This window comes from Carcharhinus amblyrhynchos, chromosome 5 (genome assembly GCF_965287045.1).
Source record: "Carcharhinus amblyrhynchos chromosome 5, sCarAmb.v2.hapA, whole genome shotgun sequence".
Taxonomy (NCBI): domain Eukaryota; kingdom Metazoa; phylum Chordata; class Chondrichthyes; order Carcharhiniformes; family Carcharhinidae; genus Carcharhinus; species Carcharhinus amblyrhynchos.
In genome coordinates, this window is record NC_137328.1 from 51,287,109 (window position 1) to 51,300,666 (window position 13,558).

At 38.7% G+C, this 13,558-nt stretch overlaps 1 protein-coding gene across 1 annotated transcript in view; it reads right to left on the reverse strand.

Moving 5' to 3' along the window:
• Positions 1-438: 438 nt before the first annotated feature.
• LOC145343023 (uncharacterized) overlaps positions 439-13,558 on the reverse strand; it is an 83,832-nt gene continuing 70,712 nt past the window's right edge. The window contains exons 17-18 of the mRNA XM_080188763.1: positions 11,946-12,144; positions 439-7,995 (exon numbers count right to left, since the gene is read on the reverse strand). Coding sequence (XP_080044889.1) covers positions 7,823-7,995; positions 11,946-12,144 — 372 coding nt within the window. The 3' untranslated portion in view covers positions 439-7,822. The remainder of the gene's footprint in view (positions 7,996-11,945; positions 12,145-13,558) is intronic.

Here is a 13,558-nt window from a genome sequence, read left to right on the forward strand (position 1 = left end):
ACTCTGCCCATCAGCTGGAGAAATGACTGGAACACGCAAAAGGTGGCTATCTATAGTGGAGCTGAGGAATCTGAGAAGGCTCTTACCAGCATTTTGTTGTTGCTGTTTGGTCGATGGTACAGAATGGACGATAGTGTGTTTCTTGCTGAAAGGGGGCAGGCATGACAAAACATTAAATTGCAATGTGTCTGACTGGTAGAGAATATTGAATTCAAAATTAGGCTTCTTTAATAGTTATCTGCTGTAATATTTAAGCTTTCAGGACACTTTATTACTTTTTGTAAGCCAAAAGCCAAATTTAATAAACGGAGTGATAAAGGCAAGTTCTGTTCTGTTTTATCCCCCTACTTTCACAACATTTATTAATTTTTTTCTCTTTTTAAACATCAGCAGCGAGGTTCAGCATCCAAAGGAAACTACAGTGCTTTTTTAGTGAAAGTTTGTTTATTTTTCAAAAATATTCAAGAAGCAGCAAAATTTGAATCATGTTTATCTTATATAAATGTATAGAATAAAAATTTAACATTCATTTGTATTGAACTAGCCTTTGTAAAGTATAGCAATTGAATGATGTCCATCTTCTTTAAAAAGGTAATTCAAAATACATTCCACAGCGTTAAATTCATTTACTTGCCACAAAATCTATCTTTAAAGTCACAGTATTACAATATTCAAACAGTGTTTATTGCCTTCCTAAATCAAGTATGCAAAGCTAGAGGTCAGTAGGCGGTGCCCATTATCACCAATCACCCAATTGCTTTGAGGCTTTTTTTTTGAAAGCAGGAAGAATAGTGCCTTCTATCATGTAGTTTTAAAAAAAGTTGATCTTTTAGGCAGGACTGCAATTTTTACAGCAGCAAAAATTAACATTTCCAGGTTGTGATCTCGCATTTAATATTGTTTTCAAAAAAGAACTTTTGGAAATGGATGTCCATTTACTGAACTTGGAACTATCTCAAATCCTCATCATAACCCAAGTTCTTGGATCTGAACCAAAGAATGTTTAGACGTAAGTGGTTTTTCAGAAACAACTCTTGGACTGCTCCTGCCATTCCATAACAAGTTCATGCTGTGTACAGTTGTTTTCCCCTCAAAGTTTACTGCAGATTCCAGGAAGAAAATGGAAAAGGGAACAGTGATGAACTAAGAAAAATGAAAGCACTCATTTGTGTGGTGCTCCTGCAGCAAGAAAGTAAATGAGTTACCTAGTTCTACAACGCAGACTGAGCTGCTTGTAGGATAGCAACGCTGCTGGAGGCAGTGCAGGCATCCTTTGAAAATTTGTCACCTTATGACACCACCCGCAGCATAATTTCTTTATAATCCAGGAGATGTATTTTTTTGATTTGTCAATCTAACCATTGACAAATCCAATCTAAACAAAGGATTATTAAATACTGGATGGAGTAAAGAGAGAATGGACATTAAATCAATGTTTTAGAATAATGATAGACTAAGTCCATCATAATTTTTGGAAAAACATAAAAAATTATGGGCACTCAAGCATGAAAGATACAAACTGGTTTTGTTTAATTTGGCGCAAAAGAACCCTCAAAGTATGTTTATCAGACCACGTTAGGTTAAAAATGGAAACACATTTGTGAAATGTATTCCTTGTTGAAATTAAGACAATCAAGAAGGATTATATAATTTCACTTTTTTCATTTCTTATTGAATAGCCAATGTTGTTCCTTTGTTTAAAAAGGGTAGCAAGGATAAGCCAGGTAATTACAGTCCAGTGAGCCTTACGTCAATGGTAGGGAAATTATTGGAGAGGATCCTAAGAAACAGAATTTACTCCCACTTGGAAATAAGCAGACGTATTAGCAAGAGGCAACATGGGTTTGTGAAGGGGAGGTCAGGTTTCACTAACGTGATCAAATTTCGAGAGGAAGTGATGAAGATGATTGATGAGGGTAGGGCAGTGGATGTTGTCTACATGGACTTCAATAAGGCCTTTGACAAGGTCTCTCATGGCAGACGTGCAGAAGGTGAAGTCGCACAGGATCAGAGGTAGGCTGTCAAGATGGATACAGAACTAGTTCAGTCATAGAAGACAGAGTGATAGTGGAACGGTGCGCTTCTGAATGGAGGGCTGTGACTAGAGGCGTTCCTCAGATCAGTGCTGGGACTTTTGCTGTTTGTAATATATGATTTGGAGGACAATGTAGCTGGTTTGATTTGTAAGTTTGTGGACCACACAAAGGTTGGTGGAATTGCAGATAGCGATGAAGACTGTCAGTGGCTACATCTGGATATAGATCAGTTGGGTGAAGAAATGGCAAATGAAGTTTAATCTGGACACGTGCGATAATGCATTTTAGAAGGTCTAATCCAGATGGGAAATGTACAGTAAATGGCAGAACCCAGAATGGCAGAAGATAGACAGAGGGAGCTAGGTGTACAGGTACACAGATCACTAAGTGGCAGCACAGGTGGAGAAGTAGTCATGCTTGCCTTCATCAGTTGGGGCACTGAGTTTAATAAATTGGTAAGTCAAGCTTTATAGAACCTTAAGTTAGGCAGCACTTGGAATACAGTCTTCAATTCTGGTTAACACACTACAAGATGGATGTGGAGGCTTTGGAGAGGTTACAGAAAAGATTTACCAGGATGTTGCCTGTTATGGAGGGCATTAGCTATGAGGCGAGGTTGAGAAACTTGGTTTGTTCTCACTGGAATGACAGAAGTTGAAGGGCAACCTGATGGAGGTTATGAGAGGCATGGACAGAGTGGACAGTCAGAAGCTTTTTCCCAGGGTGGAAGAGTTAATTACTAGGAGGCACAGATTTAAGCTGTGAGGAGCAAGGTTTAAAGGAGATGTACGAAGTAAGTGTTTTTTTTACACAGAGGGTGGTGGGTGTCTGGAACTCGCTGCCGGGGATAGTAACTTTAAAGGGATGTCTTGACAATACGTGAATAGGATAGGAATAGAAGGATATGGTCCCTGAAAGGGTAGGGGGTTTTAGCTCAGACAGGCAGCATGATCGTGCAGGCTTGGAGGGTCTGTTCCTGTGTTGTAATTTTCTTTGTTCGTTCCTACTGAAGGCTTTAACTCCCTTACTACTGTATAGGTAGGTTAACTCTGAGTACTTCACTGACTGGCAGTTATTCATACAATCCTCAATATCTAAGAGTGTGCTCAATATTGAGCACAAACTACATAATGGTGGAGTGAATTATACCATGTTTAATTCTGTTTCACCTACTGTGCATCCAGTTGGGGTCACTGAATATCAGCAGTAAGACTGTCTCCTCCCTAACCAATGGATACTAAAACTAATTGCAACACCTTTACTGTTATACCAGCTAACTCAGCACAGATCAAGACTGAACTGGAAGCATTCCTGATCGTTATGCTTGGAGACAAAAATACTTGGCCCAAAAATGCTCATTCCTCCTGAAGCACTTCTGAAGTTTGTCTTCTGGAACTACACAGAGCAGGTACAGAAGTCTGGCCAAGTTTATGTTCCAAGTTTTCATAGGGACCTGTTTAGAGTGGTACCTCCATCCAACATTAAATAGGTTAGATCTGGCAATTCCCTCATCTCTTGATTGGATTATGCCCAGATGCTGATTCATCCAAGTTCAACCACAAATACCAAACTTCACCGCAATCTTGGTGAGAGCCACTGGGAGGCTGAAGCTTGAATCCCTGCCAGAAATGCTAATTTGATCTAATCAACCCTCTAATGAAAGGGGCTGATGAGGTACTTCTAACAATTGTTGTAGTGCTAGTAAAAACATAAAAACTTTTGAGTGTGCACATTTTCTGCTTCCTGTTTTAATGGCAAACCAAGATACGTCTATAAAATTTTGCAGGCTGGCACCTGCAGTATTAAATTAGAGCACACCCCCCCAATCCTCAATAAAAAAATCAGCCAGTTGGTGATTAAACCTGCAGAGCTCTTGAATAGTTGAGATCATTACCGCAAAATGATTGAGACAGCATTGCAAATTTGAAAAAAAAGTATTATTCTTTGGCACATCTCAGTTAACTGTCCTTGGATAAACTGAGAGATTAGTTCAGCATAATGAAGAAATGTTTACAGCATAAAGAGAATTAGATGATCAGCTAAAGAAATAGGATGGAGCCTTATTCTGAGAACAGGATCATTATCACTTCACTTTACTGCTTACTCCAATTCAGAAGAGTTAGAGCCTATCCTGACAGACATTAGGCACTAGGCAGGATACACCTAAGTCAGGACATTGTACATCATAGGGCACACATACACAAACTGAGGGGCAATTTACCTTGGCCAATCCATTTAACCTACACGTTTTTGAACTGTGGGAGGAAACTGAAGCACCTGGCAAAAACTCACACAGACACTGGGAGAACATGCAAACATGCCCATATTCCATGAATGAATAAAAAACGTGTCAAATTACTATTTTAAAACTCAGTTAACAAGCAAAGATTGTAGGGATGACTCAGAATTGTATCTGATGATGAATAAAATTCACACTAATCATCTCCAATTAATTCCACATAGCATGTATTTTTACAACTCACCTACCCCCACTGGGCCAGTTCTGGTTTAGCCAGAACATTTGTATATGCCTAACTAATAAAATTGTTACATATAAAGTAATAAATCCTGACTCTGTTGGATATATCTTGTAACTGGTGATACAGATATAGTTCATGTTTCAATGTATATAGAATCCAGTTTAATATCCCAACTCCCATATAAAGTAAATTAAATTTACTATAGTTGAAAGAGACATCAAATTTAAGTGATAAATTAGTGTTATAAATGTAATGTGTGTCCACCCATGTTATAACTTGCAGCACCTGTCACATTTAAATCACTTGGCCACACTCGCTCGTGGAGCTATCTCTGGCAGCATAAGGCTGTTCATGCCATATCTCAAGATGTTAGACTGCTTGGAAGTTTGCTCTAGCAGAGGACCAAGCTTAAAGAATTATAAATTTGTCATAGCATCTCACTGATAATCTGTCAAATGCATTCTTTACAGCAGTTACATAAAATGTATACAATTCTATTACCGTGGGATTCATGTTACACTCTGTACTTTGCTACAAGTTGGAATTTGGATGGCTCCCAAATATAGTAACATTGCACTGCATAATACATAAGAAATTAAAGACAGAAGTTCAATAATTGGTTGTATGTGGTATTGTCAAACTCTGGATAAGTTATGATTGATAGATTCAGTGCTGCTATATCTACATTTTACTTGAATGTAGGCCCTGGGGAGATGGTAGAATGGAAAATGGAAAAAACCTGCAGCTACAAAATGTTCCTGCTTACTATTTATTTAGAAAAAAAGTCTCCATTGTTTTCCAATTCCAAATTGCAGCCAAAAGGTTGTATAAGGTGCTCATCGTGAGTTCAGATAGCATCTTGCCAATGTACAGATAGTTTGTTCTGACTTTATTACAGCCAATTTTTAAAAAGTGTGAATTTTTTTTACATTGACTTTTAAAGCTGATTTTGTGATAGTAAAGTTAACCAGCAACTTTTGGAGCTAGCTCTATTCTTTGATTTTGCAAAGCTGTTTAGAAATACAGGGTGTTTATAAAAATTCTAGTGTAACTTTAATCACATTGGACATGTACATGAAAGCAAACTGTAAATAGCATACGAATGCCTAATTTCTAAAATGTTAAAATGATAATAGTGCTGAAACAGAATGGAAATGATGACAGTAAGAGCAAACTTAGAAAATTGTATTGAATGGTTCATCATAAACGGTTGCTATTATGTTGCAGTCTAGCAATTTGTGTTGTGTTTAAACTTCATGAATTATGCTTTCATGTGCTGACTACAGTTTGCTTCTATTGTATTATTCCAGTTTGCAATATAAACACCCAGTATATCATGACAAATTCACATTTCTATAGTTTTTAACTTATTGTAACCAATAAGTAAAAACTAGGTTATGGGTTTGAGCTGCTTTCATTAGTGCAATATGTTTATTCCCATTTGGCTTGTGAGAAACCACAGCTGAAGCAAATTCTAACCTTAGACGTCAGTCATGTTATTTCTAAATAAGCTTGTTAGGGTTGGCAACTGATTGTAGAATCAGTACTGTCTACAGCGCAGAAGGAGGCCATTCGGCCCATTGCGTCTGCACCTACTCTCTGACAGAGCATCCCATCAGACCCACCCACCCCACCCCATCCCCTGTATTCGCATGCATTTACCTCGCTATTCCCTCCGACCTACCCATTTTGGGACGCTGAGGAGCATTTGGAATGGCCAGTCTACCTAAACTAACCTAAAATTATGGTTAAGTGAAGTTCATTCAAGGTATTAAAATCAGCCTTTTCACTAAGATCAAGTGTCAGATCAAGCCCAAGACCAGGTGAAATGCCTTATCTTATCAGCTTGGATCTTGTATGTCTCTCTTGAATTGGGTTCGATTTGAATGGGTTTTTGGGGCAGATCAGGAGATGGATTAAGGGCATGCTCTGTCCACACTGCACATTGGTTTTGTAACTTTAAGAATGGTGTAAAATTTTTAAAAATAACAAATTTGTCATGTAGACTGAAAATTATCAAAGTGATTATCTAAGTAAGTGAAACTACTTTGATTGACTAAACAGTGGATTTTTGCAAAGTTTGTGCCAGTTCCTTTGCTGTTCAAACTATTCAGAGATGAGAGTGAAGAGGGTTTTTTTTTGCTGTATACTTATCTAGCCATGCAGTTTAATACTGCAGTCCAAAGCAGTTAGGTGGATTTGGCCATGAAAAATTGCCCCTTGGTGTCCAAAGATGTGTAGATTAGGTGGATTAACCATGTTAAATGTGTGGGGTTATGAGGATAGGGCAGAGGACTGGGCATGGGTAAAATGCTCTTTCAAACAGTCAGTGCAAACTTGATGGGCTTCCTTCTGCACAATAGAGATTCTATGAAATGCCTTTAGCAAATTTTATAATCTACATATTCAAAGAAATAGAAACCAATTAACTGATGTACTTGTAGATAGATTTCACATAGGTAAATACTAAGTATTTAGAATGTTTACAAATAGGAGATGCCCATTTGGATTTGAGGGCAATGACTTGCCACTCATAGAAACTATCCACTAAATCTGAAGATATTGTAATGAGATGCATCACAAGGGCATTTTACTCTGACTTTATACAATGTTATTGGAGAGGCTACTTTTGAAATATTATGTCCTGAGGGAAGACATTTGTTTGCCTCAGTGTCTCTCCAGATTCATTGTAAAGTAGTTCTGAATAGCAAATAGATAGATCATTACGAGCTTTGCAATGGATGTATTGTTCCATATGTAGCTCTCCAATAAAGTTATCTAGGATTCAGCAATGTTGGCCATTAAACTTTCCTTCACTAGTCTCTAGGTGGTATCTGTCCCATAATAAACCATCATTCTTTACTGAAACTATTACAGCAGAAAGCTAAGAATTTCAGGAATGTTGAAAAACTGCACTGTACAAGACTACTTTGATCTCTTGGGATATTTAGACTGCAGTGGTAGTGACACAAAATATCACATGTTTCAATCTCACGAAGAGAGTTATCTCAAGGCAATGAAGTAGCTGTCAGCTATAGATCATTCTTAACTTAGTTTCTTTGGACTATTGAAGGTTGCCCGATGTTTATCTTTGCAAAATTAACATTCTTCAGCAAACTAGATTTTGGAAAAGTGGGATGCAATTAAATTAAATTAGATTTAACTTACATGCTCTTTTGTTAAAAAAAGGTAACAGTTATCAAAGGTCTTTTCATTTTGTTGTACATTTTAATCACTATTTCCTGCACAAAATAATTGGTAGAGAGCTGCAGAAACCTTTACAGAGTTATGACAAACCACACTCATTCATCTTATTGCTGCTTGACATTCAAAATCAAGAACGGATTTTGGAAATTCCTGTATTGAATCACCAGATTCTTCTTCGGAGTCACAGTGGAGAGTCTCTGAAGTTCCCGTGTTTTCAGCATCTGACAGGTTGGGGTTACACTGCTTCTTAAGCAACTTTTTCCATGTAGTAACTGTAAGAGTGATAGGTCACATTTCACTGCAGAGTTAAACATATCAAATTACAGCCTCCCTCCCTCTTTAACCTGTTCTATATCCACTGGGACTTCCCATTCTACTAATCAATTGCAGTTAAGAAACAAAAATAGACCAGTTATCAAGTATTCTAACTAAACTCAAATGCAGAATATTAGTCATTTTGTTTTTTAAACAAAAGAACTATTTGGCTGCATCATATTATGGTTTCATTTCATAAAACTGCAAACTGCAATTAGCAATTAGGTTCCAAAACTCTATTTTTATAAAGTGTAACTGATATTTTTCAACTTTTTTTTACACAAGGGTAACATAGTATTTTGGACAGATATTTAAAAGGTTTATAATGTTCAACATTCTTCTTTCTCCAGCAGCAAAGAATTTAATCTCAGGGTTAAACATAATTGAATCCTTTACTACACCGTACAAATTCACTCATTTGGTTGGATGCATGTGGATTCTCTGGAGTTTTCTTGCTAATCACATTTAAAACGTTTCTTTTTGGTGTTGTTCCCACAATCTAAATTGAAAATGGAAGCCTGGAGGAACTAAAATAGGTAAGGGTTTTTAAGTTATTAAATATATACAAACAATTGGAATCTACAGGAGGCCAGATTAAAATAGGGCGAACAATATCATAGTGAATAGTAATATTGTCTTATTTTATGTGTTTTTCAGCATTTAACATTTATTCTTCATACTCATAGAATCCCTAGAGTGCAGAAGGAGGCCTTTCAGACCATCGAGCCTGCAGAGACAACAATCCCACCCAGGCCCAATCCCCACAATCCCACATATTTAGCCTAGTTCCTTGATTTGTGCAAAATGCTAAAAAAGCCCACAGCAACCTTGCCAACAGTTTAAGGGTTTAAATCTTAGAAAAGTCATGAAGCTTTAGAGCTTATAGGGAAATAAAGTTTTTAGTTCCATGGTTGAAATCAGGTGAAGTACTGGTTAATGATGCATCAAATTAATTTACACAGGATTACGCTTCACTTATACAACCATCAATTTCATAAATAGCTCGAGTACTTTATTGTCTTCTTTGTTTTACTGCCAAAGGCCCTAATTCACAAGACTCATTATTCCGTCATTAACAAAGAAACCAATTTGTCTCTCACTGTAACAGAGTTCTGCACTCGGTTCAAAACTGATGTTACAATGAAAGGCCTGAATCACCATTTGTCATCAGCAATCACTAACAATCTACCTTAAAATCCCTTAATGACGACTAGGCAGAGATCTGGTGTCCTTGTGTGATTCAACAATCTGACAAGTATATCCTCTCTCTGGACCATTCACAATAGGATAAACACATCTGCCCCATCCACAACTGGACAAATGCATCCCATGTAGACAGCCTGTGTAACTAGTTTTCCCAAGGCCATGTGACTGTGCACTTAGGCTACCACTGTAGACTCTAATCCATCATCTCTATTTCACACTTATTTTCTTCCCTCTGCCATCCTAGGTCCTTCTGTCTTGCCTCATTTAATTTCTTCCCTGTCGGGTACTCTACCTTCCCAATCCCTAGCCCAATACTTCCATGCTCCAAGACGTTCCTACACTGCTTCTGCTTTCCCAAGTTTGACTCTCTTTTAGATAAACCTATAGCTTCCCTCTGTCTCTTGGCATTCTCAGCTCATCAAAACACTGGTCCCTGTCTCGCACAAGCAGCAGCTCACCCCTCTAAACGCCACAACTCATATTCATAGCTACCCACTTGTCCTCATGTGGCCTTGCTACATTGGTAGTGTCAATCTCAGTCATAGACATCTCTGATCAATTCCTTGCATTGCTCTCCACCCACATCCCACTCTTCTCTCCCCCCCCCCAACCTTACTTCCTTCTGTACCTTTGCTGAAAAATTGCTCTTCCCCAATTCGCATATAACTGCATCCTGAAATTCTCCATTATCCAGCCTTTGGCTCCTCATTCATCAACATTTCTGCAACTACCAATCTGATCAACAGTACCGTCCCCTTACACTTGGTGCTGCAGACCCCATTATAATCATTACTCTCCACCATCTCGATCTTTCTCCCAGTATGGCCCTCATCTTTGCTCTAAGTCCAGACCTGAATGGATATGGCGAACAACTAGTTTCAAACAGTAATGAAAACTAATTACTTTTCCAGGATGACCCTGGAATTCAAAGGTACACCCAGTTTCTTTCTCTACCTCAAGCTATTTTCTTGGTATGTAGGCATCGCTGGCAAGACCAGCTTTTGTTGCCCCTGAACAGAGAAGCCATTCCAAAAGACAGTTAATTGTTGTAGGTCTGGACTCACATGTAAGCCGGACTGGGTAAGGATGGCAGATTTTTTTTCCCTAAAAGGGCATTAGTGAACCAATTTTTTTTAAACACACTCACTATTACTGAGACTATTTTAAGACTTACCTGGATTTTAAGACTTACCTGGAAAGTTACACGAAAAGACTGGGAATGGAGGGATACAAATGGTCTAGTTGGACCAATGAGCGGTACAGGCTTGGAGGGCCGAAGGGCCTGTTTCCTCTGCTGTACTTTTTTTTGTTCTTTGTTCTTTTGAGACTAGCTTCTAATTCCAGATTTATTTGGATTTTAAATTCCATTAGCTGCCTTAGTGGGATTTGAACCCACGGCCCCAGAGCACTAGCCTGGGCCTCTGGATTATCAGTCCACTATGCACCATCTACCCCAAGACTGTCACCAAGATTGAGATCACCCATTAGCTGCCGCTGTAACTGCATTCATTCCCCTAGCCCAGCCAGCCAAACTTCCTCCAAGGCCCCCATACCCGAGCCCACAAACTGATTTCCTTCTTTAGTTTCTATCCTGGGTAACCCCCAGGATGTAAATGATTGGGGTTTCAGTAATAGTAATGGCATTGGTTGTCAATGGGAGATGGTTAGATTCTCCTATGCTAGAGCTTGTGTAATATGAATGTTACTTGCCATGTAACAGCCCAAGCCCAAATATTGTGCAGTTCTTGCAATATGTGGACCCTAACTGTTTCGGTATCTGAAGATCTGCAAAAAGTACTAAACATAGTGCAATGGTCAGTGAATATCCCCACTTCTGACTGTGTGATGAAGGGAAGGTCATTGATGAAACAACTGAAAGTGATTGGGCCTTGGATACTAGCTGAGGGATGTCCTGGAACCGAGATGATTGACCTCCAAAAATCACAACCATCTTGTGGAGAGTTTTCCTCTGATTCCCATTGACTTTAGTTTTGCTAAAGTTCCTACATGCCACACTCGGGCAAATACTGCTTGGACGCCAAGGGCAGTCAATCTCAACTCATCTCTTCAGTTCAGCTCTTTTGTTCATGCTTGCACCACCGAGTGGCCCTGGCAGAGCCCAAACTGAGTCTCAGTAAGCACTAATCATGACTGATCCTCTGCTTCAACTCCATTTTCCTGTCCACGCCTTATAGCCACTCTTCATATCCCTTTTCTCCCTGAAAGAAAGACCAAAAACCTGTCTGCTGCATACATACCAACACACTTACGTATGAACAAGGAGAGGTGTCAGCCATTCAGCCCCTTGAGCTTGCTCCACCACTTAATAATGGCTGATTTGATAGCAACCTCAAGTTTGTATCCCGTCTTTCTGTGATAACCTATCACCCACACTCCCCCTCTCCCCCCATTCACCAAGAATCTATCTACCTCTGTCTTAAAAATATTCAAAGATTCTCCTTCTACCATCTTTCCAGAAAGGGAGATCAAAAGACTCTCAATCCTCAGAAAAGATTTGCGCCTCATTTCTGTTTCATATGAGCTACTCCATAAACAGTGGCACCTTGATCTAGATTCCCTCACAAGAGGAAACATCCTCTCCACATCCACTCTGTCAAGACCCTTCAGGATTTGCATATGCATATACGTTGTGAAGAAGGTTTCATCAGAATTAAGCCACTACAGAGAATTCGATACACACCATATTCTGGTTCACTGGCTTCAGAAAAAGATTGAGAGGTCACTCTATCCAAAGCAACTGTGTGTTCCTCTGTCAGCTCGCACAATGGCTCTGCTGAATTTCCTTCACTTGCCATAAGTTCTTGTTCCAGGGCATTAAGCATTTCCTGATATGCATTCCGAGCTTCTTCTGTGAGTTCAACCATTTGATGAAACTGGTTCTGTTAAGTGAAGAAGTGTACAAGAAAAGTATCAATTTACAATACAGTGATAGAGTAAATGGATGGGATTCTCCAATCTCGTTTGTGGCTACCCCGCTCCAACTGAGAATGGAGAATCTGGTGTTCCAGCCAAAACTCCATTTACTTGTAGCAGCACCGGAGAATCCCAGCCAAAAATGAAGGAGGAGATTTTTGCAGCTATTATCTATTTTTAGCAGTCCAGCAACTTGTAATTCACTTTTAAAACTGGTACAAACAGATTTCATTTTCTAAAAATGTAAAAAAAATTCACTACTACCTAATTTGTTACAGTAAAATATCATAGCAAATTACCAAAAACTTTTAAATAAAATCCTTAATGTAGCATTGTCTATTCGATTTCTGGTTTATATGTTATGAACATGTCTAACAAAGTTACCTTTCTGGACTCTGATCTACCAAGAAACTGATCAACTACATTATTTTTGAAAAGTGAAGAAATTGTTACTGACAAATTACGCTAAATTTTGTCACTCAATATTGTCCCCGAAGACAGCTACCATTTTAAAATGGTTCAGCTTCAGTTTAATTTAATCCATCAAAACTGTCTAATCTGGCTTCAAATAGCCTTTTCTCAGGAAAGGTTAGCAGTTTTCGTTCAGCAGGCAAGCTGCTATCCTATGTCATTAAGATTGCACTCAATCTGTCTGACAGAATAAAAAAGAGCCAAATGTAGATACAGTACATTTTTCCTGCACCACCTTCTCAAGAGAAATTAGGGATGGGCAATAAAAGTGCAGGTGTAATAGAGACACTCACATCCCGTGAAAGAATTTTTAAAAAAACTCAAGTGTAGTTGAGGACCTGACAATGATGGCAGCTGATTCCAAAAGGCAACTGGCAACATAGTCTATACTGACTCATGTTTGACTGGTTTTCAGGCACCAGAGGGCTCTGGGCTTGCAGGATTCCATGAGGGTGCAGAGGTTGATACCATCAACAAATTATATTAAAAATATTCTGTTTAAATCAACCAGCTCCCTGGGTCCTTCTGAAATGCACTTTCCTACCATGTTCTCTGGAGTTTTACTGTAGCTGGTACTAACAAAATAGTACACGATACTGTACTGACTGATGCATCTCCAGCAACAGTCAGAATTGAGACCAAGCAGTTCCAGTGAATTAAGTTATCAGAAATGTCCTAATATTTATGACATACTGAAAAAGAGAACATAGGATGGCAAATGGTGTTCAATAGATAAGATGAATTCCCAAACTATATTCTGACATTTTGCCTCTCCATCTCAACTCATTCCAAACTCACACTTCACCTGAAGTCTCTCCTTCCATTGAACTCCCCAAACAATATTTCTCAACAATGCTTTTGATCTTTCCCCATGTCCTTGACCTTTCTATCACATGTTTTCTTGCTGAT